Here is a 25720-nt window from a genome sequence, read left to right on the forward strand (position 1 = left end):
GGGGATTACAGTATGATGCAGTATTTCTCAAAAGGGGGCCATAGGCTCCCCCCCTGTAAATTTCCCACCACTCTTTAAGAGGAACATAGATGAAAATCAAGAGGCTGATCATGATAGGCGACTAAAGGCTCACCAGTGGGACTGCAGGCCAGGTAGGAAGTAGTCTCAGTTGAACAGAGACAGAGAAGTGCTGGTGCCATGGATCCTTCTGGACTTCAGAGCACCAAGAGGATGCTTGGTTTCAAATGATGAGTCATGAAGGGTCTCCCTTCTTCCCCCCTTCTCTCTTTCCCCTTTTTTTCTCTTTATTCACTCCCCCTACCTCTTCCTTCTCTCCTCTACCTCTTCCTTTCTCCATCTCCCTCATTTCTTTTCCCTCTCCTCCCTTCTCCTTTCTCTTTTCTCCTCTCTCTTTCTCACTTTTTTGTCGTCTCTCTTTTCCTCATATCCTCGTACTCTCTCCCCTCTCTTCTCTTTCCTCTCATATTTAAAAACAAAGTTCAAAGGGTTGGAGTGCATGCTCTGCTATGGGCAACCTTGTTCAATCTTGGTATAGAATGGTCCCAGAACACTGCTCAGAGTGACACCCCCCCAAAGACATGAGCTGGGAGTTGCCCCTGAGCATCTACCTCCAAAACAGAAAATAAATAAAAGCAAAACCAAAAATAAATAAATAGGGACTCAAGCAATAGCATGCCTTACATGCACCTAGGTTTGATCCCCAGCATCCCATATGGTCCCTTGAGCCTGCCAGGAATAAATGCTGAGCACAGAGCCAGAATTAACCCTTGAGAACTGCCTTGTATGACCCAAAAAACCAAAAAAAAAAACCAAAACAACAACAACAACAACAACAACAAAACTTCTGTGTCCTATCTCGCAATTGGCATTTAATGGATATTTATTGAAATCTCGAGGAGAAACCATTAAGTATTAAGAAAGCCACCACTAGGGGGCAGTACCAAAGGGTCTAGTTCTCATTTCCTTGCCTTTGAGGATCCCTTATTCAGGGACACCCCTAGAAAGGAAAGTCCAGGTGTAAATATATAGGGATATAGGGGCAGCCATGTGAAGTATGAGGGGGCAAGGGAACTAAAAAAGTAACTTTTTAGAAACGAGGTGTTTAAAACAAATCCAAACAAAACTGGGGGGGGGGGAAAGAGAGAGAGAGAGAGAGAGAGAGAGAGAGAGAGAGAGAGAGAGAGAGAGAGAGAGAGAGAGAGAGAGAGAGAGAGAGAGAGAGAGAGAGAGAGAGAGAGAGAGAGAGAGAGAGAGAGAGAGAGAGAGAGAGAGAGAGAGAGAGAATTCAGCTCTCACACAGGAGACTGGGGTTTGATATCCTGGGTACTTCTGAGAGTGACTCCACCAAGCATAGAAACTGAGCACTATCTGGTGTGACTCCCTCCCACCTTCCCATAAAAATGATTTTTGGGGAATTGCAGTTTTCTGTGTTCTTGATAAAATATTTATAACCGTTCATTTCCCCCAACATCATTTTATTAGCAAACCAAGAAACTCTTTTTTTTTTTTTTTTGGTTTTTGGGCCACACTCGGTGACGCTCAGGGGTTACTCCTGGCTATGCGCTCAGAAACCAAGAAACTCTTAACACATCTCACTACCAAAATAATAAAAAGAAAAAAAAGAAAGAAAAACAATAAACACATCTATTTAAAAACAAGGAGCGAAGTTGGGGCTGGAATGAAAGTACAGTGAATACAGATAGTACATTTGCCTTGCAAGTGACTGACTCGGGTTTGATATGTATCCCATATGTATCTTATATGTTCCAGGCATTCTCAGGAGTAATGCCTGAGTGCCGAGCCAGCATTGCTGGATGGGACCACCCCCCAAATTCAAACAAAACAAAACAAATACTTATGAGGCTGGAGAGATAGCACGATGGGTAGGACATTTCCCTTGCACATGGCCAACTCAGGCCACCCATCTGGTCTCCAGAGCGCTGCTAAGAGTAATACCTGAGTGCAGAGTCAGGAGTCATCCCTGAGCATCACTGGGTGTGATCCCAAAACAAAAACAAAAAGGAAAAAAAAAAGGGTAAAAACCCAAACCATTATGAGAGGTAACAGTAGTTAGGCCTTAGAGAGAGCACAGTAGTGAAGAAAGTTGAGTTTACAAGCATAATGTCGAGCCATTGATCCCTGGTGTCACCAAATGAGCTGATCTCTGTTCTGGTAGCTCTGTTGTTTGGGGTGCCAGGCCCAACTGTGGTTTCAGACCAATCTGCACTGAGATGTGTATGAGCACCACTCAAAGGTGTGACCTCTGACCAGCCTCACAGGAGAAGGAGCCCAAAGTAGCTTGGAAGAAGAATGCTTGTGAGCATGTGTGTGTGGGTCTGTCCCAGGGATCCTACATCTATTTTTCTAAGTTGTTGTTTTGTGGGGGAGCGTTTTTGGGCCAAACCCAGTGATAATCAGGTCTTACTCCTTGCTCTATGCTCAGAGATGATTCCTGGTTGGATCGGGGAACCATATGGAATGCCAGGGACAGAACTGGAGTCAGCTGTGGGCAAGGCACAATAGCTTCAGAGCTAGCTCAGTTTTTCAGTCTATTGACACAGTTTGAGCTTGGTGCTGATTCTTGCAAGCTTATCTCCTGGCAAGGGCATTTTCAGTTGTTTAAGCAACTGGCAAGTGCCCCAAGATGATGCCTGAATCCCATCCAAGACTCTGGGTAGCCTCTCTGTGAGGGCTGCAGGGGTGTTTTTGTTTATAGGTTTGGGTCAAACTTGGCGGTGTTCAGGGATCACTCCTGGTAGAGCTTGAGGAATACATCAAACCCAGGTTGGCCACAAGCAAGGCAAGCAACTTAGCTTCTGGGCTGTTTTGGGTAATTGGGGGAGGGGGGTACCAGCCGTGCTTGGGAAGCCACCAAGGCCATATTTAGTGGTGCTGAGGTGGGGAATCATACAATGACTGGGATTTAACCCAGACATGCACGTTCTTGGACTCTATCATTGAGTCACATGGCCTTTTTGTGATTATTTTTTTACAGATACAACTTTGTTGTGAGAGTTTGGGATGTCTACCTAAACAATGTCATCTCCCCCAAATTACCCCAGAATGTTGCACAGAGGAGTGGCTATGTAATTGTTCCTTGATGAGTGACAAAGAGAATGAAGGAATGTCTAGTCACAAAAAAAGTGGTTATCTGGGACTGGAGCGGTAGCACAGAGGCAGAGCATTTGCCTTGCACGCGGCCAATCTGGAATGGATCAGGGTTCTGTTCCCAGCATCCCATATGGTCCCCCAAGCCTGCCAGGAGCGATTTTTACGTGTAGAGTCAGGAGTAACCCCTAAGTTTTGCCGGTGTGGTCCAAACACCAAAAACCAAAGAAATAAACAAACAAACAAATAAACAAAATGTGGTCATCTGGCTTTGCTCAAGGCCTGGATTTGGAATGGCCTCATTTTGCTGAGCTGAGGACTCCCCCATTTCATTTTCAAATACTATGGTTGAATCAAAAAGACCCTGATGACTTCCCTACTGCCTAGTAATTCATGGCACCAAGGATCTATAATAACCCACTTGCCAAGCCCACTAGCAATGCATGACTTTATAGGCCTTTCCTAATTTGCAATGCCACCAATTAGAATAATCCTCAGCCCCACAATGTCACAGTGTCAGTGACCCCCATGGCTCTGGAATCTCTACAGGTTTTGGAAAGGGGATCTGTGCTTTCCACTTTTCTCCGAGAAGAAAAGGAATAGAAAATGAGGCGCCATCCAGAGCTTTGCTGTCAGGTTTAAGAGGAGGGGAGGACTCACACCATTTGCAAGAATGTAAAAAAAGACCTTTTACTTTTTTTCCCCCCTGGAACAAGGTATGGTTTGTGCATAGCACATACATATTTTTAAAAAAATGAAATAGAGGTATCCCATTATACAAGCACACGAAAGAACTGGGACTGTTTGGTTTTGAGGAAGGGGAACCACAGGAAGGCAGTTGACAGGAGGCGGCTTCTGAGGCTCCTGAGGTATTTAAATAAGGTTCTGTGGGTTTGGGGACCTGGAGCTGTTCTGGGCATTGTTCATCCCACTTCAGGCTGGTCCTGTGTGGGTTGGACCATTTGTCTTATTTACCACCTTTTCAACTTTTTGCACAGTCAAGGAAAGATCCAGTATTTCTTTGCTGTGGGGGCAAGGATTTGGTGATGGTGCACAAATATGAGAAACACAGGTCCCAGGTATGGGAGTGACAAGTGACAGAGAATGGCTCCCCAGAGAGAGCTAATGCAGAGTCTTTGAAGGAAAGAGATGGGGTAGACTGACCCAGGAGGCTTTGTTTAAAGCTTGTGCCCTACAGGGGAAAGGGGCAGGGATAGAGGGGTCAGGAAGTTGTCCTGGAGGCTGTTGCCACCATATTTAGAAGCTATGATGGCACCAGTGAAAATGGCACAGATTGGCCAAGATTATGGACTTGCAGCTCTGGTCAAGAGAGATGGAAAACACAGCTCCTGAGTTTTCCTTCCTCTTCCTTCCCTCTGAACAAGACTGAGTGAGCTGCTCTGAATGAGATGTAAGACCAGCACTGATTCCAGAGGGACGACAATGACAGAAATCCACAATGTCAAGCAATACTAGAATGAGGAGAGATGACCAGGCCTGGGTTACTGTCCCATGGACAAAGCTCCAGCCTCCAGAAGAGAGAGAGCTACAGCCCGAGTCAGATACACAGGGAGACTGTTACCTCCTGAAGCCTTTGAGGGGTCCTGACCTGGGTTGCAGTGCCTGCTCCTGTATGTGTGAATGTGTGCATGTAGATGCATGCATGTATAGGTAGTTGTATGCAAGCTACACACCTATTGCATGGTGGTGGGGGTGCTTCACGGGGTGTCATGGGAATCTGTGATGGGTATCTAGGCTGCTCTTGGCAGGGAGGCTCAAACTTCCCAGAGAGTGGAGAAGGAAAGGGCATGAGGGGATTGCATATATGGCAACAAATCAACAGCTAGAATGGGACCACTTCCTCATTGATGGACTGCAAATTGGGGGCTTAGATTTTGCCTAGAGGCTTGGGGGGTACACTGCAAGATAGCTGAGAAGTCTATCTTGAAGGGTGTACACATACTTTCTTTCCTCATCTTTTTTTCTGGAAGAGAGGAAAAAACTGGGGATTCCTGCATCTCCCTACCCCCCTTAATTTTCCTAAAGTTGTGCTTGAAGAAGGTTCAAGAAAGTAGAGAGGCCTACTCAGATCTATAAATGAGACTTGTAGCTCATAATTTGGGGGTGGGAGGACTCGTCAGTTCCTGTACAGCTTTGTGGAAAGTTGTGGAGGGTTCCTTCAACCTCCTGCCTTTATCACATCTTCTGTAACCATTTAACTCCAGTGGGCTGACAACTGAGTTCAGAACTCAGTGGGACTCAGGGATGAGGCAGGAGACAGCTTCATACATGAGCTCAGACATGGAAGCAAGAGACAAGGAACTGGCCATCCCTAGCCTTCCTGTACCCAGAGTTTTCCCCTGTTTCTGCCTTCTCTGAGGTTGGACACTCAAGTTTGTGAAGCTTCAATTATGTGTAAGTTCAAGAGAGAGCAATGGAGAGAATCTCTCTGCCCAGGACATTTGACAGCATCAACAGTACATTTCTTCCTTTCCAATTTTGGGAAGAGATTCCAGGTGCTACCCAACAGGGCTGTTTGCACCCCAATATCAGAGAGAATGGCTCTTAGTACCAGTAATGTGGACATTCCTGAGTGATTCTTTCTTGTTGGTTTTTTGGGCCACATCCCAGGGCTGCTCAGAGCTTCCTTACTCCTGGCTCTGCATTCAGAGATCACTCCTAGAGGCGTCAGGGAACCATAGGAGGTGCTAGGATTGAACCCAGGTTGGCAGATATGCAAGGCAAGAAAGAGCCCTAGCTGCATGGTCCTCATGCTAATTCTTAGCAGATCAGTACTTTCTCCTTCTCATATCCCAGCATGAAAAATTTAAATGAAAACTTGGGGAAACTCCTTAGGAAAAATGGGGGGGGGCACTTCCATGAGTTTTTAGAAGAGACTGCTTGGCCAAATTTACAGAAATATGGAGGAGGAAAGCAGCCTGGCATTGGCCCCTAAAATGCTTAATGCCTCCTTTCTCTTTTTCTGGAAGATTGAGCTACACTACATGGAGGGCCAAGATGAGAATTGGCCACATACAGGGGTTACTTCTAACTCTGAGCTCAGAAATTACTCCTGGCAGGCTCAGGGGACCATATGAGATGCTGGGGATTGAATTCCGGTTGACCACATGCAAGGCAAACGCTCTCCCCCTGTGCAATCACTCTGGCCCCAGCTCCCTTCTCTTGAGCTCCCGGATTATCCACTTTCTCTCCTTTCCTTGCCTCCTGCCTCTGTCTACCAGGCATAGAACTTGGGTGTTACAGGGCAGCCATGCCGATGATCCCTTTTGACCAGACTGATAATGAGATAGGTTCAGATAAGACCTCTTGAAAGACTCAAGCATTGTCTTCTGCTTCCAGCAGACCTGCCCTTCAGATCTTCCTTTTTTGTGTGTGTGGTTTTTGGGCCACACACGGCGTTGCTCAGGGGTTACTCCTGGCTGTCTGCTCAGAAATAGCTCCTGGCAGGCAAGTGGGACCATATGGGACCCTGGGATTCGAACCAACCACCTTTGGTCCTGGATTGGCTGCTTGCAAGGCAAACGCTGCTGTGTTATCTCTCCGGGCCCCACAGATCTTCCTAATAGTTAAGATGGACTGAAATTGGGCCTCTTTGCCTGTATTCTGAGCCCTCAATTCCCTGCAGTCTTTGTGCAAGACTCAAGCATATGCAAACAGACACCTGAGTTCTGACACCATGGGGTATACCTGCCCCCCCAGTATCTGCTCTCTGTGCTCCCCTTTTCACCCTGTGCTGTCTGCCTCTCCCACTGCAGCCTTCATCTGCAGCTTCCAGGCTTGCGCCTCCAATCTATCTATAGAGGGGCCCATCTGCAAATAGAGAGGTATGTGGGAGAGAAGGAATTCGCAGCTGATGAGGGCTTATCTTTCAGGCCTAGCGGAGCAGGGGAGGGCCAGGTCATTCTGTAACTCCATGGTTGCCGTGTGCTGAAAATAATTGCCCTCCGATCTTGGGCTCTCTCTCCTGCTACAGATTTAGGAATGTTCCGATGGGTTAGGAACTCACAGGCTCCAGGGCAGAGCACGTTTATAGTCTCTTGGGGGGAACCTCCGCTTGAAATAATCACCAAGGCCAGGAAGCATAGAGGACAGGGAAGGCCTTGCATGGAGCCTCTCAGGCTTGTCTACTTGATTTCATGGGATTATCACTCTTCTCTTTTGGCTGAGGTTGGGGAGGTGGGGGTCAGGTGTCATGGGGGGAGAACTCTGGAGGTCACAGGTCCTGCTTAGGGCTTCCAGGACCCTGGGTGGAGGCACACGGGGGAAGATGATCAAGAAGGAAGTGAAGGTATCCGGTGAGAACTTGGGCAAGGTTCCTGGATGTGGCTGCAGAGAGATTCTCTGTAAGCCAAAACTCGCCACTTCCTTTGGGCCTGTTTTGTACCCGCTCAGTCCCTCGCCAAAGAAGTGGCCCTGATTAGGATCCTTGTCATCTAAGGTTAAAATAAGATCCGGTTCAACGTAGGCAAAGATGCTGGAAAGAAGCCTAACCGTGGCCTATTCTTGCAGTCCTGGCTAGCTCTGACTCTCCAGCCCAACAGCTCACCAGAAAACATCCCTCCTCCTGCTGCTTCCAACCTGCTTGAACTGCCCTCCTGTGGCAGGCACTGCCCCTCTCCAGATGGCATATCCTAAGCACAAGGCCCTCCCAGCAGGAAGTGGACCTTGTCCCAGGCCTGCTCCACTTCCTACTCTGTGTTCCACAGCTTCCTACTTACTACCCCTTGGTTTGAGTGGAAAGATGATTTTGGAAAGAGGCAGAAAAAAAGCACCCTACAAACCCACCCTGCAAGGAGATTTGAAGCTCAGCATCCATACTAGGCCTTGTACTCTGGCCCTTCTCTAAGCACATGACCCCCCTCAACACACAGATGGTGCATCTCCTTTCCTTCAGCATTTCAGAGTGTGGCCACTTTTACATGCTGGCTGTCTTCACTTCTCTCTTGGGTGGGTGATATTTTGGGGGAGTCCAGTGGCTGAGGGGACCCCCCAAATTTCTGTCTCCACCTCCCCGGAAACAGTAGACACTGGCCTCTGGCATTCATGTGTGTGTGTGTGTGTGTGTGTGTGTGTGTGTGTGTGTGTGTGTGTGTGTGTGTGTGTGAAGGGGACATATCATGTGTGCAAAATTCCAAGAGAAAGCATGTGGCTTTCCACCGATGAGTCTTCTCTCCCAGGGGCTTGAGAGGGGGTGTCCTTATATCCTGGGGAGGAAGTGAGTGGCCGTCATGGCTGCTGACACTTTGCTTCCCCGCTTGACGCGTCCATATTTGCTCAATGCGATGTATGCCCCTTGATGTGGGTCGGACTCGTATGCGTTGTAGTTGTTGGGCAGGAGGGTTTCTCGGAACTTGCATTCCTCTTGGAAGCTGGGCTGGGAAAGAAGCAGACAGAGCAGAGACTCAGAGTTGGAGCAAAGGATGTGGAAGTGTAGGGTGGCCATAGCTTTAGCCCTCCCTCTTATGGGCCTACAGCAAGCTAAGGGCCAGGGTGCCCGAACAGATACTACTAGATTCCTGGGCTTCCGGCTTCTGTTCCAACCACTTCCTACTGAGCATGATACTTGATCCCAAACAGAGAAAGGACCAGAAAGAAGGGTCAAGTGCAGAGTGGAGGAGCCGGAGTGATAGCTGTAGGGCGTTTGTCTTACACGTGGCCAATATGGGTCAGATCCTGTTCTATCCCCAGCATCCCATATGGACCCCATTATCTGGCATCCCATGTGGTCCCCGAGCCTGTCAGAAGTGATTTCTGAGTGTAGAGCCAAGAGTAACCCCTGTGGGCTGGAACAATAGCACAGCAGCAGGCCATTTGCCTTGCAAGTGGACGACCCAGGACAGACCTGGGTTTGATTCCTGGCATCCTAGCCTGCCAGGAGCGATTTCTGAGCACAGATCCAGGAGTAACCTCTGAATACCACTGGATGTTCCCCAAAGCAAAGCAAAACAAAATTCCATCTAATCTGGGGAGCCGGAGAGATAGCATGAAGGTAGGGCTTTTGCCTTGCATGCGGAAAGCATCCCATATGGTCCCCAAGCCTGCCAGGAGTGATTTCTGAGCGTTGAGCCAGGAGTAACCTCTGAACACCACTGGATGTGCTCTAAAATAAAACAAAATAAAACAAAATTTCATCTAATCTCATTTAAAACTGGGAAGAGGGGCAGAACAATAGCACAGCAGTGGGGTGTTTGCCTTGCATGTGGCAGACCAAGACAGACCCGGGTTTGATCCCGGGCATCCCATATGGCCCTCTGAGCCTGCCAGGAGCTACTTCTGAGTGCAGAACCAGGAGTAAACCCTGAACACCGCTGGGTGTGGCCCAAAAACCAGAAAAAAGAAGAGCAGATTGGAGGGGGGCTTGAGAGTTGGGGTGTTAACTCAACAAGTTCCTGCTCTTCCTGGTTATATAGCATTGGGAGGCTTCCTCCCTTTCTCCCCACTTTGCCTTGGTTCTCTTGCCTGCACTCTGTGTGTCTGGGGAGCCTTTCTGGAAAAGGGAAACTTGGAGGTGTTGAAGTTCTTCCCTGGGTGTGTTTCTCTGGGCCAACCTTGTCTGTCCTCCAGGTGTTCAATCCCTTTCCAAAAAAAGTCTTTCTTTGCTCTGATTCAGAGCCCAGAAAGGTGCCTGGTAATCTTCCAGAATCCAGACTCCCCCAGGGAAGTGTGAACACAATGAGGTGAGGAGCTTCGTGCTTTAGGAGGGAGAAGAGGGGAAAAAGGATGGGGTTTCTGAAGTGGCAGGTGGTGCCGTGGAGTCTGGGGCTGTGATAGATCACCCCCCTTGGGGAACTAATTTGGTAGAGGAGATTGTGGACCACCTGTTCAGCTGACATCCTGCAGCCCATCAACACGTTCATTCCCCATAAATCACCCATGTCCTCCTTTATTCCTAGAAAAGAAGACTCTTTCCTGCCCAAGATCTTGGGGACAGGAGTTGCTCCCGTGCCTTTGCCACCAAGTAGCTGAGAAGGAATGGAGGATAGGGTACCAGGAAGGGAGAAGGTGGGAAACCCAGGGATCCAGGTTTAGTCTTTAAAGGAAGATGCACCCCCACCCAAGACTATCTCCCTGACAGGCATTTTTTTTTGGGTTATACCTGGCGGTGCTCAGGGGTTACTCCTAGCTCTGCACTCAGAAATTGCTACTGGCAGGCTTGAGGGACCATATGGGATGCCAGGGATCAAACCTGGGTTGGCTGTGTGCAAGGCAAATGCCCTACCCACTGTGCTATTGCTCAGCCCTTATAGACACATTTTTGCTTGTTTGTTTGGTTTTTTTGGCCACACCTGGTGATGCCCAGGGGTTACTCCTGGCTATGCGCTCAGAAATCACTCCTGGCTTAGGAGATCAGATAGGAAGCTGGGGATAGAGCCGCAGTTCGTTCTAGGTAAGCCACATGCATAGCAAACACCCTACCACTGTGCCATCACCCCTGTCCCCCCCATAGACATTTTTAAGAGTGAAAATCTGGAGACAGGTGGTGGAGGGAAGCTGGCACCAGTGGTGGGACTGGTGCTAGAACATAGTATTTCTAAAACTCAACTATGAATCTCCTCGTAAATCACGTTTTCTTAATAAAGAAAATAAGTTTTAAAAAAATAAATGGAGGAAGCTTCAGCAAAACAGAAAACATTCAGGGAGTCTAAGTCCTGATTCCTTCTTGGCAATGAAGGCCAATAGTGGAAATTTCTCTATTTTTTATGTTTTCTCTTAAATTAATATTGGAAAATTGAGTCAAAGAATTACTGCATTTCTTTAGATTCTCAAACTTACTGCCCTAGTTGTTTGTACTACCCTCAGATTGATCTTTCATATTTTTGAAGTGTCTTGTGCTCATGTTTGTTTGTTGATGCTTTTGAACCACACATAGCAGTGCTCAGGGGTTACGCCTGGCTCAATACTCAGGAATAACCCCTGGTGGGCTTGGGGGAATCATATGGGATGCCAGGGATTGAACCTATGTCAGCCCCATGCAAGGCAAATGCCCTATCCATTGTGCTATCTTTCTGGCCCCTTTCAGAGGTGTTTTGTAGTTTCTCTTCCATCCCCACTTTTCTTCATTGTGGGACAGTACAATAGAGAGGATATGGAAACCAAATGCCCAAGTATAGATGAATTAATCTAGAGTATTTGCCTAGCATGCAGACAACCTGCATTCAATCCCCAGCAACCTATATGGTCTCTTGAGCCTCTCCAGGAATGATTCCTGAGTATAGAGACAGAAGTAAACCCTAAGCACTGCTGGTCATGTCTCTCAAAAAAAAAAAAAAAACAGTTATAACATAGATATGAAATGAAATACTATGCAGTAGTAAGAAAAAGATCCTAATTATCAGAAGGAGAAGGAGAGATATGGAATGATAGCTTTCCTATGTGCAATATAAAGAAATGTGGAAAGGGAGTTACAAATTGGATAGTTTATAGATGAGCTTCCCTGGGCCCCTGGGAGTGTGGGGATAGGAACACGACTGGAGGGAGGTAGATACTCTCCTGATGGGTATGATGTTGAAATGAAGCATGCATGGAAATATCATCAACAGTATTGCAACTCGTGTACCTTGACAAAAATGGGGAGATGTCTTCAAGGGAGTGGTGGGATAATACCATGACTGAGAATGTGCTTTGTATGTAAGAGGCTCAGGTCCTGTTCTAAGCACTGCAAGGTGCCCCAATCATGGCTGGGAGTTGTCCCCTAGCACTGTCATGTGCGGCCTCATCAAACTAAAACCTAATAAAATAAAAAACAAAACAAAAAACCCAACCCCAACCCATATGGTCCCCCGAGCACTGCCAGGAGTGATCTCTGAGCACAGACCCAGGAATAATTCCTGGGCACCATAGGGTGTGGCCTTTTAAAACCAACTAAAAAAAATACCCAGCTTTTGGCTAATGAAGACCAGAGAGAAACTTATAGGAATCCACTAGTGCAAGCTTCAGCACAGATGAGTGAGGAGAGACTTTTCCTATCCTGAGAGCTGGAGCTGAACTTGCTCTTCATGGTTTCCAGATGCTCAGAGTCCTTTCACTATAACCCTCAGGCTCATTGGGGGTCTCTTTGGGAAGGCAACTTTTGGGGACAACTTCCGATGATGCAATGGTGGAACCATATGGGATGCTGAGGATTGAACTTGGGTCAGCCATATACAAGGCAAGAGCCCTACATGCTAGGGTGGGGGGGCACAGTCAGTGGTGCTCAGGAGTTACTTCTGGCTTTACACTCAAAAATCATTCTTAAGGGCTGGAGAGATAGCATGGAGGTAAGGCGTTTGCCTTGCATGCAGAAGGACAGTGGTTTGAGTCCCAGTATCCCATATTGTCCTCCGAGCCTGCCAGGAGCGATTTCTGAGCATAGAGCCAGGAGTGACCCCTGAGCATTGCCGGGTGTGAGCCAAAAACAAAAACAAACAAAAAAAATCATTCTTAGAAGGTTCAAGGGGACCATATAGGATCTTGGTTTGAACCCAGGTTGGCTGCATGCAAGGCTAGTGCCTTCACACTGTATTATCTTTCCAGCCTCACAAGTGAGAATTTTTGTTTGTTTTTGAGCCACACCTGGCAGTGTTCAGGGGTTATTCCTGGCTCTGCACTCCAAAATCACTCCTGGCAGGTTTGAGGAACCATATGGGATGCTAAGAATCTAACCCAGATCCATCCCAGATTGACCGAATGCAAGGCAACTGCCCTAACACTGTGCTATCGCTCTGGCCCCCCTAAGGGAGGATTTTTAATAGACACATAAAAAAAAATCTAATGTTAGAATGTAATGTCACTTTTGTAAAAAATTAGAACTAAATATAGATCTAATGTAACCAGTGACCAAAATACTGGTACTGCATTAGGTAGAAATATGTGGAAGTATAAAATCGAAGAGGATATGAAAGAAACATAGAAGAAAAGAGACATTTGAAAATCACTATAGGAGGTCAGAAAAGATGATAGAGGGGTAAAACACTTGCCTTGCATTCATTTGATCCTGGTTTGATCACTGGCATGTACTAAACTCAACTAGAGTGATCTGAACTTAGAGCCAGGAGTAAATCCTGAGCATTGCCAGATGTGGGAAACAAAAAAAAAGCAAAACCACTGGATAAAACATGATATTGAAGCAACTAATTTTTTTGTCATACAAATAATATAAAGTTTGAATTAATCAATCCTAGAGAAGATTTAAATGTAATAGCAAAGAGTCCTAAACATTCAGAATTAAAAAAATAATCTCAGGGGTCAGAGCAATAGTACAGCAGAGAGGAGAGGAGAGGAGAGGAGAGGAGAGGAGAGGAGAGGTACAGCAGGTAGAGTGTTTGACTTGTACAGGACCCATCTAGCTTCAAATCTCGGCATCCCATATGTTCCTCTGAGCACATCAGAAGTGATCCCTGGATGCAGAGTCAGGAGTTAACCCTGAGGACCATTAGGTGGGGCCCCAAGCCCAAATATAGATACATATATATCAGATTAAAATATTTATAGTTGCAAATACAGCAGAGAGTACATTTCCTACTATATTCAGAAGTCTGGGCTCACAAAAAATGGACTATGTCTACTTCATAGACAAATTATATAAAGTGAAGTATTTAAAGTATTTAAGGCATTAAGAGTATTTATGAGTACAAGTATAAAATGTGTCCAGGATGAGAAATGCAAATCACAAAGCTGAGACTCCATTTTTAAGGGTTAGATCTTAAAGAGAAAAAAATAGTTGGTTTTTTTTTTTTGGGGGGGGCACATGATTGTGCTTGAGAACTACCCCCCAGTCCTGTCCTCAGGGATCCTTCTTATTGGTGCTTAGGAGACCATGCAGTGGCAGGGTTTGAAGCCGGATTTACAGCAAGCAAAACATGTGTTTATCCCATTGAAGAATCTCCCTAGCTCTGATAGTTTATTTTTTACTGCTGAGGGAAAGGAAACCTGAATTTCTTATTTAATGTGCTATGACTGTTATACCTTGTATAAAATTTTTTCTACAATACCTGTTTGGGAGAAAAAAAATCAATGCTGTTTGGAGTAGTGATTCCATATATAAAATTAAGTACTTTGCTTTTGCCTTTTTCACAAATGGATAAACATGGCGATATTTTAAATAATGGCCAAATATGGCACACAGGGCAGTGGGGGGAGTGGAGGGAAGGTGAAGGAGGAGGGGAGAGAGAGAATACAAGAGAGAATAAAAGAGAGAAGGGAATAGGGGCCGGAGAGATAGCATGGTGGTAAGGTGTTTGCCTTGCATGCAGAAGGAAGGTGGTTTGAATCCCGGCATCCCATATGGTCCCCCGAGCCTGCCAGGAGCTATTTCTGAGCATAGAGCCAGGAGTAATCCCTGAGCGCTGCCAGGTGTGACGGGGGGGGGGGGGGGGGGGGGGGGGGGGGGGGGGGGGGGGGGGGGGGGGGGGGGGGCGGGGGGGGGGGGGAAGGGAGGGAAGGAAGAGGAAAGGTGTTTGTTTTGCATGTGGACTGATCCTGGTTTGATCCTTGGCATTACATAAAGTGCTCCTAAGGACTTGCCAGGAATCACTCCTGAGGACAGAGCTAGGAATAGAATAGTCCCTGAGCAGTGCTGGGCATGACTTTCCAAAACATTAGGGGCAAGGTAGTGCTGAACCCAGCTATAGTGGACCCCCAAAATGAAAACCCCAAGCACTGAGACAATAAGAAACCTCTTTGTGCACTGACTTAAAATGTACTAACCCAAACCAAACCAACCTAAAACAACAAAGAGATATATAAAGGGAAGAAACCAGGTGCCAAGGAGGTGGATGGAGTGCTCCTGTTTGCATGAGTTGGCAATTCATCTAGGGTGCTCATGCGCACCCACTGGCTTGGGTGCCTGTAAGGTGGAGGTCAGGGATCCCCTGAGAGAAACTTTTACCCCAAAGCCTCTTCCTTTTTGATTTCCCCCTTAAATTATACTTTTGTATTTCCTACTCAGAGAAAAAAATGATTGAACATGGGAAGGGGATTCAGGAGAGAAGACAAGCCAGGGTCTGGAGAAAATGTTGAGATGAGGAGATCTATGCCAGGGATAGTGAAAGAGGCCCTGCAGGAACTCTGGGTTAGATCCCCAGTGCTGCCTGGTCTCCCCTGATCCCACTGTATGTGGTGGGTGGGTCCCCCTTCCCCAGAAAAGAAAACTGAAGTTCTCCTTCCTGGTCAGATGGTGAGGATGGGAGAAGATGTTGTTCCCGTTTTGGATGGTATTAAAGAAAAAGGGTTTGTGTATTGTTGGAAAACTTGAGTAATGAAATTAAATCCTAGGGTAGTGGAGATGAAGAAATGGGAGAAGAGTTAAGAGTTGTTTTTTGAGGGGACCAGAACAATAATAGCACAGTAGGGTGTTTGCCTTGTATGCGGTCAACCCAGAATCAGCCTGGGTTTGCTCCCCAGCTTCCCCAAGCCGGCAAGGAGTGATTTTTGAGCTCAGAGTCAGGAGTAACCCCTGAGTGTTGCCAGGTGAGGTCCTCCCCACAAAAGTTGCTTTTTTTGGTTTGTTTGTTTGTTTTTGGGCTACACTTGGAGGTGCCCTGGGGTTACTCCTGGCTCTGTGCTCAGGGATTACTCCTGGTGGAACTCAGGAGCCCATGTGTGATTCTGGGAATCAAATCCTGGTGAGCCATGTGCAACGCAATCTCCCTACCACTATACGGTTGCTCCAGCCCAAGAGTCCAGAGGTATTTATTTTTTCCGGGTCATACCCAGCAGTGCTCAGGGGCTACTCCTGGCTCTACACTCAGAAATCACCCTCAGCAGGCTCGGGAGACCATATGAGATGCTGGGATTTGAACCACCATCCTGCATGCAAGGCAAATGCTCTACCGCTGTGTTATCTCTTCGGCCCAAGAGTCCAGAGTTTTTCTGGGCTTCAACCAGGGTCCCTCTGGCAGAAATCAGCCTTTGCTTTGAATCTGGGCCTCTTAAAATTTTGCTGAAGTGTGTACTTTCTTCCTTGTTCCTTGGGTTTTACTTATATATATTTTTTCTTTTGCAGAGAGACAATTGGGAGCCACATCTGGTGGTGCACAGGACTTCTCCCCCTCCCCACCCAGATTTTTGCTCATGGTGGTGCCTTGATCCCATGTGTACAAGGCCTGTGCCTTCCCCCCTATACTATCTCTGTGGTTTCATTTGTGTTTGAGCTTTTAATTCTTCAACTCCCTTCTTTTCCTTTTTTTTTTTTTTTTGGTTTTTGGGCCACACCCGGCGGTGCTCAGGGGTTACTCCTGCTGTCTGCTCAGAAATAGCTCCTGGCAGGCACGGGGGACCATATGGGACACCGGGATTCGAACCAATCACCTTTGGTCCTGGATCGGCTGCTTGCAAGGCAAACGCCACTGTGCTATCTCTCCGGGCCCTTTTTTTTTTTTTTTTTTCCTTTCTGTTTTTAGGCCACATCCAGTGACACTCAGGGGTTACTCTTGGCTATGCGCTTAGAAATTGCTCCTGGCTGGGGAGACCATCTGGGATGCTGGGGATCAAACCCAGGTTCATCCTGGGCAGTCACCTCATGCAAAGCAAACGCCCTATCACTGTGCTATTGCTCCGGCTCCCCTCCTTTTCCTTTTTGCAATTCCTCTTGTTTCTTTTTCACACTCTTCCTTTCCTCTTGCCTAGCCCATCTGTCTAGTTCTGTACAAGAGGTTCTATACACCTCAAGTTCTGTACAAAGATCCAAAGGTAAAAGAAATGAAAAGAGTTTGCTTTAAAAGTCTTCCCTACCTTTGGGCAGCTCCCACCCTCCACTCCACTCCATTTTGGGGGTTCAGGTGGTTGCCAGAACCTGTGGCAGGAAGCCAAGACAATTTTCCCAAACTCTTTGATGCTGCTGGTGCTATGACTGGTGGGGTTTCCTGCAGCCCAGATCATTGCTGCAGCTGGGGGCAAGAACAGCGCTCCCCCCCCCCCCCCAGCACGGCCTGTTTCCCTGGGCATGGTGCTCTCACAGCTCAGGAATGTTGGCGCCTCTGCTCTGGTGAGAAAAGTACTCAGGCCAAGTGCACGCTGTGTTAATAAAAGTAGCCACCATATATTATTACTTGAACAAATGAAAATAATGTCACCAGATCACATTTCCTGGGCCTCCAGTCCCCAGCATGGCAAAGTCATCAATGTCTGTCTACACAGGTCTAATCAGACCAAACTCAACTCTCTTGAGCTCCTGCTTTGCAGAAGGGCCTTTTGAAGGGAAGGCAACTGAAAGGGACTTTGGGGTTTATTTGAGTTATTTAGGACAGAAATGGTTCTGCCAGTCTGGAGAGGACCAGACACTCTTCCTGCACGCATATACCATATTTTTCATACCATAAGACGTACCCCCCGCCCAAAGTGCATTTTATGGAGGGAATGCCAATTGGAGCTGAAGCCTGAGTGCAGGGGAGAAGAGCTTCTGAAAAAACTAGGTGCATTTTATGGTCAGGTGCATCTTCTAGAGTAAAAAATATGTTAATTTCCCTTTAAGTTTCTTCTTCCCAAGCTGGAGAGATAGTACAGGGGTTGAGGCTTTTGCTTTGCATGTGACGGACCCTAGTCAGGTCCCCAACACTATATAGAGTGTACTACATAATGCATACTCGAGATGCAGCAGGTGACCCCCAAATAATTAAGTAAAAACAGTAGTTCTTTCTGGGGCTGCCTAAGTCATTTATCCCTTTTCTTTTAGGGAATGAGGAGGTCACAACTGGCTAACTGGCTGGCTGTGCTCAGGGGTTACCTTGGGCTCTGTATTAAAAGATCACTCCTGGTGAGCTCAGCGGACCCTAGATTGTTCTGGGAAGCAAACCCAGGTCAGCCACATGCAAGGCAAGCACTCCTATACTCTTTCTCCAGCCCTGCCACTTACCCACTTTATTCCTGGTCATGTGAGCGCATGTGTCTAGGCCAGTTTAAGGGAATGGACAGGAGAAAGAGAAAAATAACTTAAGGCCTTTCCCTCCTGCTGCACCCAACAGCTGCCTTTTCTATTCTTTGCCACACCTGAGAAATGACAGCTCCCACCCTGCCATGGTCTGCCTAATCCAACCTGCTTTCCTGAACACAAAGGAAAGGTGGAGAAATGTTCTTTCAGGCAGGGTTTTCTCCTCTGGTAGTTGAGCAGGGCAGGCTGCTGGAGTGAGATAGTCCTGTGGGTTCTCTTGGCAGCCCCAGCCCGGCTATGGTCCCTTGTTGCCCAGAGCTGGTCAGTGAGCCAGGAAAGGACTTGGCTATCCCTCCTACAATGAGGCACTTCCATGCAGTCAGGCCACCATGCAAGACCTCTGCTGGATGAGCACATTGCTATGAATTTAGCCAATCCCCCAGAGACCCAAGACACAATTATCCTGAGGACCTCTCAAAGCACTGAAAAGCACAATCAATTAATTCTCTGGTTGTAACTTGTCTCTGTGCCTTTTTTCTCCAAGGATTGTGAAAGAACTAAGGTCAGACTCTGTGTGTGTGTGTGTGTGTGTGTGTGTGTGTGTGTGTGTGTGTGTGTGTGGTGTAATTTTAGAAGGATTCGAAGATGGGAATTCATTCATTTCTGTCCCGAGCCACCCCTGGCAGAGCAGAGGAATGAACTCAGAAGTCAGCACCTTTGCCCAAAGTCAGGAACAGGGAAGGATGGTAAAAGGGCTGGGCAGAAGTTTGAGCCTGGCTCATCCTACACCCCAAATGCACTTCCCTGTGGACCCCTATATGCACACCTGAGTTAGGTGACTAGGTGTGATGCCTTGGTGCTCCGTGCCAGGTAGGAAATATCCCAGGGCACTCCCAGGGTAGGGTAGATGTTTGCAAAGGGATCCTTGGGGTACTGACAAAGTGGTGGGTGTACAATGCCAGTCAGTTGCTTTCCCTACTGCCCATGAAGAGTGAGGGACAGGTCACAAAGCTCTAAGCTTTTTTTCTAGAGATGGATTGAAGTGAGAACCATTTTCAGGGGTCATTTTCGCGGGCTGTTTGCGGCCCTCCATACATTTTGTGGCCCTGCCCTAGAGGAATCTTTTTTTGTTTAGTTTTGTTTTAGTTGTTTGGGTCACACCCCCCAATGTTCAAGGCTTACTACTGACTTTGCACTCAAGGATCACCCCGACTTTGCCTCCTGCGGCTCGCAGGTAAATTGAGTTTGAGACTTCTGATTTAGATCCACATCCAATAGGTCCCTTGGAATATAAATATTTATTTATATAAATATAAGTATATATAAATATAAATATTCTCCTATACATGAATGTACATGGAATCTACTATGCTGAGAGAAATAAGTCAGAGGGAGAGAGACAGATACAGAATAGTCTCACTCATCTATGGGTTTTAAGAAAAATAAAAGAGATTATTGTAATAATGCCCAGAGATAATAGAGATGAGGGCTGGAAGGACCGGCTCACGCTATGAAGCTCACTACAAAGAGTGGTGAGTGCAGTTAGAAATAACTATACTGGGGCCCGGAGAGATAGCATAGCGGCGTTTGCCTTGCAAGCAGCCAATCCAGGACCAAAGGTGGTTGGTTCAATCCCGGTGTCCCATATGGTCCCCCGTGCCTGCCAGGAGCTATTTCTGAGCAGACAGCCAGGAGTAACCCCTGAGCACCGCCGGGTGTGTCCCAAAAACAAAACAAAACAAAACAAAACAAAAACAACTATACTGACACCTATGGTGACAGTATTAATGAGTGAGAGAAGTAGAATGCCTGTCTCAAATACAGGCAGTGGGAGGGGAGAAGGGAGATCGGGGACATTGGTGATGGGAATGTTGCACTGGTGAGAGGGGGGTGTTCTTTTTGTGACTGAAATCCAACTACAATCATGTTTGTAATCAATGTGCTTAAATAAAGATAACAAAAAATAAAAATAATAAATATTCATTGCATTTATACCATACAAGTGTATCATATAGATATAACATTATATTTATGTCATAAATATAAAAACAAATATATAGATATAAATATGAAATATTATCATACTTATAGTTATGAAATAGCTTATATTTCAACCAATAGGTTCTTTGTGGGACATACAGTTTTCTGGCAACTCCCTCAAAACTCTTTGTGCAGTGGGATCAGGGCCTAGAAATCAGTGTGTGTGTGTGTGTGTGTGTGTGTGTGTGTGTGTGTGTGTTTAAACCATACTGTTTAAGCTTCTTGGGTGTTTTGAAGGCTCAGGGCTTCTGGTAGGCTGGGGTGATCAGAGGCAAACTGAAACTTGGAATTCTGACACCCTGTTATTGTTTGCAAAAGGGATGGAGTTATTCTTTTTTTTTTTTTTTTTTTTTTGGGCCATACCCATTTGATGCTCAGGGGTTACTCCTGTTTAAGCGTTCAAAATTGCCCCTGGCTTGGGGGGACCATATGGGACGCCGGGGGATCGAACCGAGGTCCTTCCTTGGCTAGCGCTTGCAAGGCAGACACCTTACCTCTAGCGCCACCTCACTGGCCCCAGAGTTATTCTTAAGAACAGTTCTTGGGGCTTCAGAGTCAGGTATTGGCCAGGGGTCTAGGGAGTGAACACTGGAAAATAAATCAGGATGTATGCACGCATGTTAAAGCTCTTTCCTTACCAACTTTATACATGAGATAATTATTTCATGTTTCTTTGTATATTTTGTTGTTGTTGTTGTTGTTGCAGTGCTCAGGAGTTACTCCGGGCTATGCACTCAGAAATCGTTCTTGGCAGGCTTGGGGAACCATCTGAGATGCTGGGGATTGAACCCAGGTCCATCTCTGGTTGACTGTGTATAAGGCAAATGCCTATCACTGTGCTAACACCACATCATTCTTTGGGTATTTTTGGGGGAGGTTACACCCAACTGTGCTCAAGGCTTACTCCTGGCTCTGTGCTCAGGAATCATACCTGGTGGGGCTCAAGTGACCATATGGGATGAAGGGGATGGAATCTGGGTCAACTGCATGCTCTCCCTGCTAAGCTCTTGCTAGAGAAAGGAAGTGGAGAGCAGAGAAAGCGAAGCTCAAGGTAAAGTGCTCAGAGAGGGAAAGAATGGAGCAAGCTTGGACACTTGCTGTCAGAGGGTCCTTTTGTGCTCTCACTGGGCCACCTCAACTGACTCTTTATTTCGGGGGGGGCACAACCAGTGTTTGAGAGTGGGGGGGGCTTGAAACTCAATTCAGCCTTGTGCAAGTGTCTTAGCAGCTATACTAGCACTCTGACCCTATGGGCTTCCCCCTTAAAGCAAGGGCCAAGGGGACTGACCAGCTGCAGAAATCAATCATCAAGCTTCTCTGAACCCTATATTGTACCTCTAAGGCAGGGGTCTCAAACTCGCGGCCCGCGGGCCTTTTGCGGCCCTCCGTACAACATTTTGTGGCCTGCGGCCGGCCTTCAATATTGCAGTATTCACGATTATTTACTGACCAAATAATCTCAATAAAAATTGCATTAGTAAGAAAAAAAATTGCATTAAACATTCGCATACCCCGAGCAGTTCCTTTCAGGGTATGCAAATGTTTAATGCAATTTTTGCGATTTTTTTCTTACTAATGCAATTTTTATTGTGAATATTTGGTAAGCGAAATCCTTTATGCGGTCCTGCCTCACCCCGACTTTGCCTCCTGCGGCCCCCAGGTAAATTGAGTTTGAGACCCCTGCTCTAAGGGGATGTTTTCTCCTTGCCCTGACCCTGGCTATTTCTTGCTGTCCATCCCCTCCCCCCAATATTTTCAGACCACCTCCTACCCCTCCTCTCACACCCCTTGTGGTTTGTTGAAAAAGATTATTGCTGCTGGAGAGATAGCATGGAGGCAAGGCATTTGCCTTGCATGCAGAAGGAGGGTGGTTCAAATCCCGGCATCCCATATGGTTCTCCGAGACTGCCAGGAGCGATGTCTGAGCATAGAGCCAGGAGTAGCCCTTGAGCGCTGTCGGGTGTAACCCAAAAACCAAAAAAAGAAAAAGATTATTGCTAAGGGATCCCCCTACCCCAGCCCACTATGGGTCAATGTCACTCTCGCCATTTTTCTTTAAGGTCCTGCCACCCCAGCCCTCTTCTGTCTGGGGACTCAGCTGGCCTTGGGTATGACAGTGGGGAGATAGTGACAGGCTAACAATCCTTGCCAGACTAAGAACCCAGAGAAATCCTATCTCTAGGAAAAAGAAGGTGCCTTGTGGCCTTTATCTCTCACTCTCTAGGACACTAGGGACAATTGTCTAGCACTGAAGCCCCCCGCCAGCATTCTCCCTCTGCCAATCAATGATTTTGTCTCATCCTCAATATAAGGGTTCCTGGGTCCCTAAAACATCATACCTGATCACCTGCCCCCATGTGTGCTTGCAATGCCTGCAGGGGTCTCAAACTCAATTTACCTGCAAGTCGGGGTAATCCTTGAGTGCAAAGTCAGTAGTAAGCCTTGAAGATTGGGGGGTGTGACCCAAACAACTAAAACAAAACAAAACAAAAAAAGATTCCTCTAGGGAAGAGCCACAAAATGTTTGCGGCCCGTGGGTCGCGAGTTTGAGACCCCTGGAAGGAAAGAACAAGCTCTCACCCCAGCTCCCCTCCAGCCTCACTTTACTTTGGAGACCCATTCATTTAAGATGTCATTTCTTTTGTGTTAGTTTGTTTTGTTTTTCGAGGTAACACCCTGCTCAGAGATTGCTCCTGGCAGGCACTGGGGGACCATATGGGATGCTGGGATTTGAACCACCATCCATCCTGGATCGCTGTGCTATTTCTCTGGCCCTTTAATGTCATTTCTTTGTATGATTTTGGGCGTCACCCCTGGCTGTGCCCAGGGTTCACTACTATTTCTGTGCTCAAGGATATCTCCTGAATGGTGCTCTGGGGGTGGGGGGAGATGGGCACCAAATTGAGATTCATAACATGCAAAGCATGTATCTTAAGCCCTGTGTGCACGTGCGCTCTCTCTCTTTCTCTCTCTCTTCTCTCTCTCCCCTCTCTCCCTTCTCTCTCTCTCTCTCTCTCTCCTTCTCCTCTCTCTTCTCTCTTTCCTCTCTCTCCTCTCTCTCTTCTCTCTCCCCTCTCTCTCTTCTCTCTCTGTCTCTGTCTCTGTCTCTCTCTGTCTCTGTCTCTGTCTCTCTCTGTCTCTGTCTCTGTCTCTCTCTGTCTCTGTCTCTGTCTCTCTCTGTCTCTGTCTCTGTCTCTCTCTGTCTCTGTCTCTGTCTCTCTCTCTGTCTCTCTCTCTCTGTCTCTCTCTCTGTGTCTCTTTCTCTCTCTCTCTCTCTCTCTCTCTCTCTCTCTCTCTCTCTCTCTCTCTCTCTCCCTCTCCCTCCCATGTCAACCACCCCAGTCTGAGGGGTAGAGGCTCCCTAGTCAGATCTGCAGGGAGACCCTACCTGGAACCAGAGCTTTCTACTCATTTCCCAATCCTCAGGGAGTCAAAGGAAAAGTGGCCTCCTTGCACCCCAGCCCTATCAACAGCTCCCAGATTTTTTCAACAGGAAAAACAGGGCCTTTAGGGCCTGCCACTTACCAAGGGGTGCTCTGCACTTTCCATGTCTCAGCCACACCTGGGCCAGGACCCTGGGAAAGAATGAGCCTGAGGGTCCAGCAGTGAGGCTGAAGACTGACTGTGCTTGCCCACATTCTTCTGTCTGTCTGTCTGTTGTTCGGTGACAGGGAGGAGAGAAGAGGGGGCCCTCCTTGGTACACCTCAGCCTCTAGGATCGAAGACTTAAGCCCTTGAAGGGCTGATTTCTACACATACTGAAGATGCAGGTCACCAGCTCATTTCTGTGCTGTGCAGGGGTGTGAGGTTACAGGGTTGCAGGAGTGGGGGGTGTTCACAATTGCCCCCACACATGGGCTGCTGAGAACAGAGCCCCTCACTGAAAGGACAGGACAGGCTTGCTACTATGGGCCTTTCTAGTTCAAATATGCCCTTAGTCTGGAGAAGAAACATAGACTTCAACACTGGGCTTTTGGGGGTCCATAACCCTTTGTACTTAACAGCAAAGGCTCTGTTCTTGCAGAGGGGTTGAGGAAAAGAGGGTCCAAGGCCAGTCACCATGAACCAGAGGAGTCTTTTTCTTTTTCTCTTGGGCCATACCCAGCAATGCTCAAGGTTTACTCCTAGCACTGCAGTCTGGAATTACTCCTGGCAAAGCTCAGAGAATCATATGGAATGTCAGAGATTGAATCTGGTTGACTGCATGCAAAGCAAGTGCCTTATTCACTGTCCTGTTTCTGGTCTTGCGGAGCCCTTTTTATGGTTTGCCTAGAAACAGTCACTTCTCCACTCCACATTGTAAAGACACTCACCGTGCTATACAACCTTCCTCTACTGCTCATGGCCACGAAGAGGGCGCTTTCACTCCGAAGAGACTCACCACGCCTCGCTCCACTGTGGAAATCTCCAGCAGGCCTAACCAAAGAAAGCCAGACAGGGCTGATTACCAGGGCTTGGGCTTCTGAGAGCTGGATTTCAACCTCAAAGACCCTTCCAAACCATCCTGATCCATCTTCCCAGTTCCTGGAAATCAGACCCCTCTCTGCCTATTCTTTTTCCACCAGGGACAGAGATGACACCCCAGTCACACAACCCCTTAAGATTTTCTTCCAGGTTAAAGTGATATCACAGAGTGTAGGGCATTTGTCTTGAATGCAGCTGACCCGGGTTCAATCCCCAGCATCCCATATGGTGCTCTGAGTTTTCCAAGAGTAGTGATGAGTCAAGATTAACTGCCACCCCTCAAAAATATTTTCTTCCTCCAACCTCATCACATAATGTTCTAGACTAGGACAGAAAACTGAATTCTAAATAGTGTTTTAAAAGATACTATATAGACTTGAGGGTGGGAGAGATAGCTCTAGGAGCCAGAATATGTGCTTTGCATGCAGGAATCCATCATAGGTTCAATTCCTGACTTCACATAGTTCCCTGAGCACCACCAGGAATAATCTTTGAGCAATGAAACCGTAGTAGTGCCTGAGCATTACCGGGTGCGACTCCAAAATGCCTAAATTAAAAAAAAAATAACTCAGTATCACATGCTTGCTCATGGAGTCTTTTATGGTTTTTGTATGTGGGCCACACCCCCCCGAGTGCTCAGGACCTAACTCCTGGCTCTGTATTCAGGGATCATTCCTGGTGAGCACATGGGACCAGAGGGGATGTGGGGATCAAACATGGGTTAGCCATGCGCAAGACAAGTACCCTCCCCCCTGTACTATGGCTTTGGCCCTGCTCATTAAGTTATTTCTTCTTTTCCTTTTATTTATTTATTTTTTTTTGGTTTTGGGGCCATACCTGGTAGTGCTCAGGGGATATTCCTGGCTCTGTGCTCAGGATTTACTCCTAATCAGGGTCCGTCTGGGATTCCTGGAACTGAACCCAGGTTGGTTCAAGGAAAATGCCCTACCCATTGTACTATTACTCTGGCCCCTGCTCATTGAGTTTTGCAAGTCCTGTATTTGCGGAGAGGAGGGTTCTTGTCCAGTTCTTCCCTTCTTGAATGGGGGAACCCAGATACGTAGCTACCCCTTTCTGTGAAGGACGAGCCTGGGGCTGGCTGAAATGAAATCAGGATGGCTTGAGCTGGAAGTTTAGTCACTAACTTGCCTTTCCTTCTCAGAGATGAAAAAAGGGAAAGAAATGCGTGGCTAATTTGGACTGAGTTGTTGTCATACCTTC

At 47.1% G+C, this 25720-nt stretch overlaps 1 protein-coding gene across 1 annotated transcript in view; it reads right to left on the reverse strand.

The window, feature by feature from the left end:
- Positions 1 to 8347: 8347 nt before the first annotated feature.
- The window catches only part of FGF6 (fibroblast growth factor 6), an 18182-nt gene continuing 809 nt past the window's right edge, over positions 8348 to 25720 (reverse strand). The window contains 3 exon segments of the mRNA XM_049772124.1: positions 8348 to 8524; positions 24349 to 24398; positions 24401 to 24451. Coding sequence (XP_049628081.1) covers positions 8348 to 8524; positions 24349 to 24398; positions 24401 to 24451 — 278 coding nt within the window.

The sequence above is a fragment of the Suncus etruscus genome, chromosome 4 (assembly GCF_024139225.1).
Source record: "Suncus etruscus isolate mSunEtr1 chromosome 4, mSunEtr1.pri.cur, whole genome shotgun sequence".
Classification (NCBI taxonomy): domain Eukaryota; kingdom Metazoa; phylum Chordata; class Mammalia; order Eulipotyphla; family Soricidae; genus Suncus; species Suncus etruscus.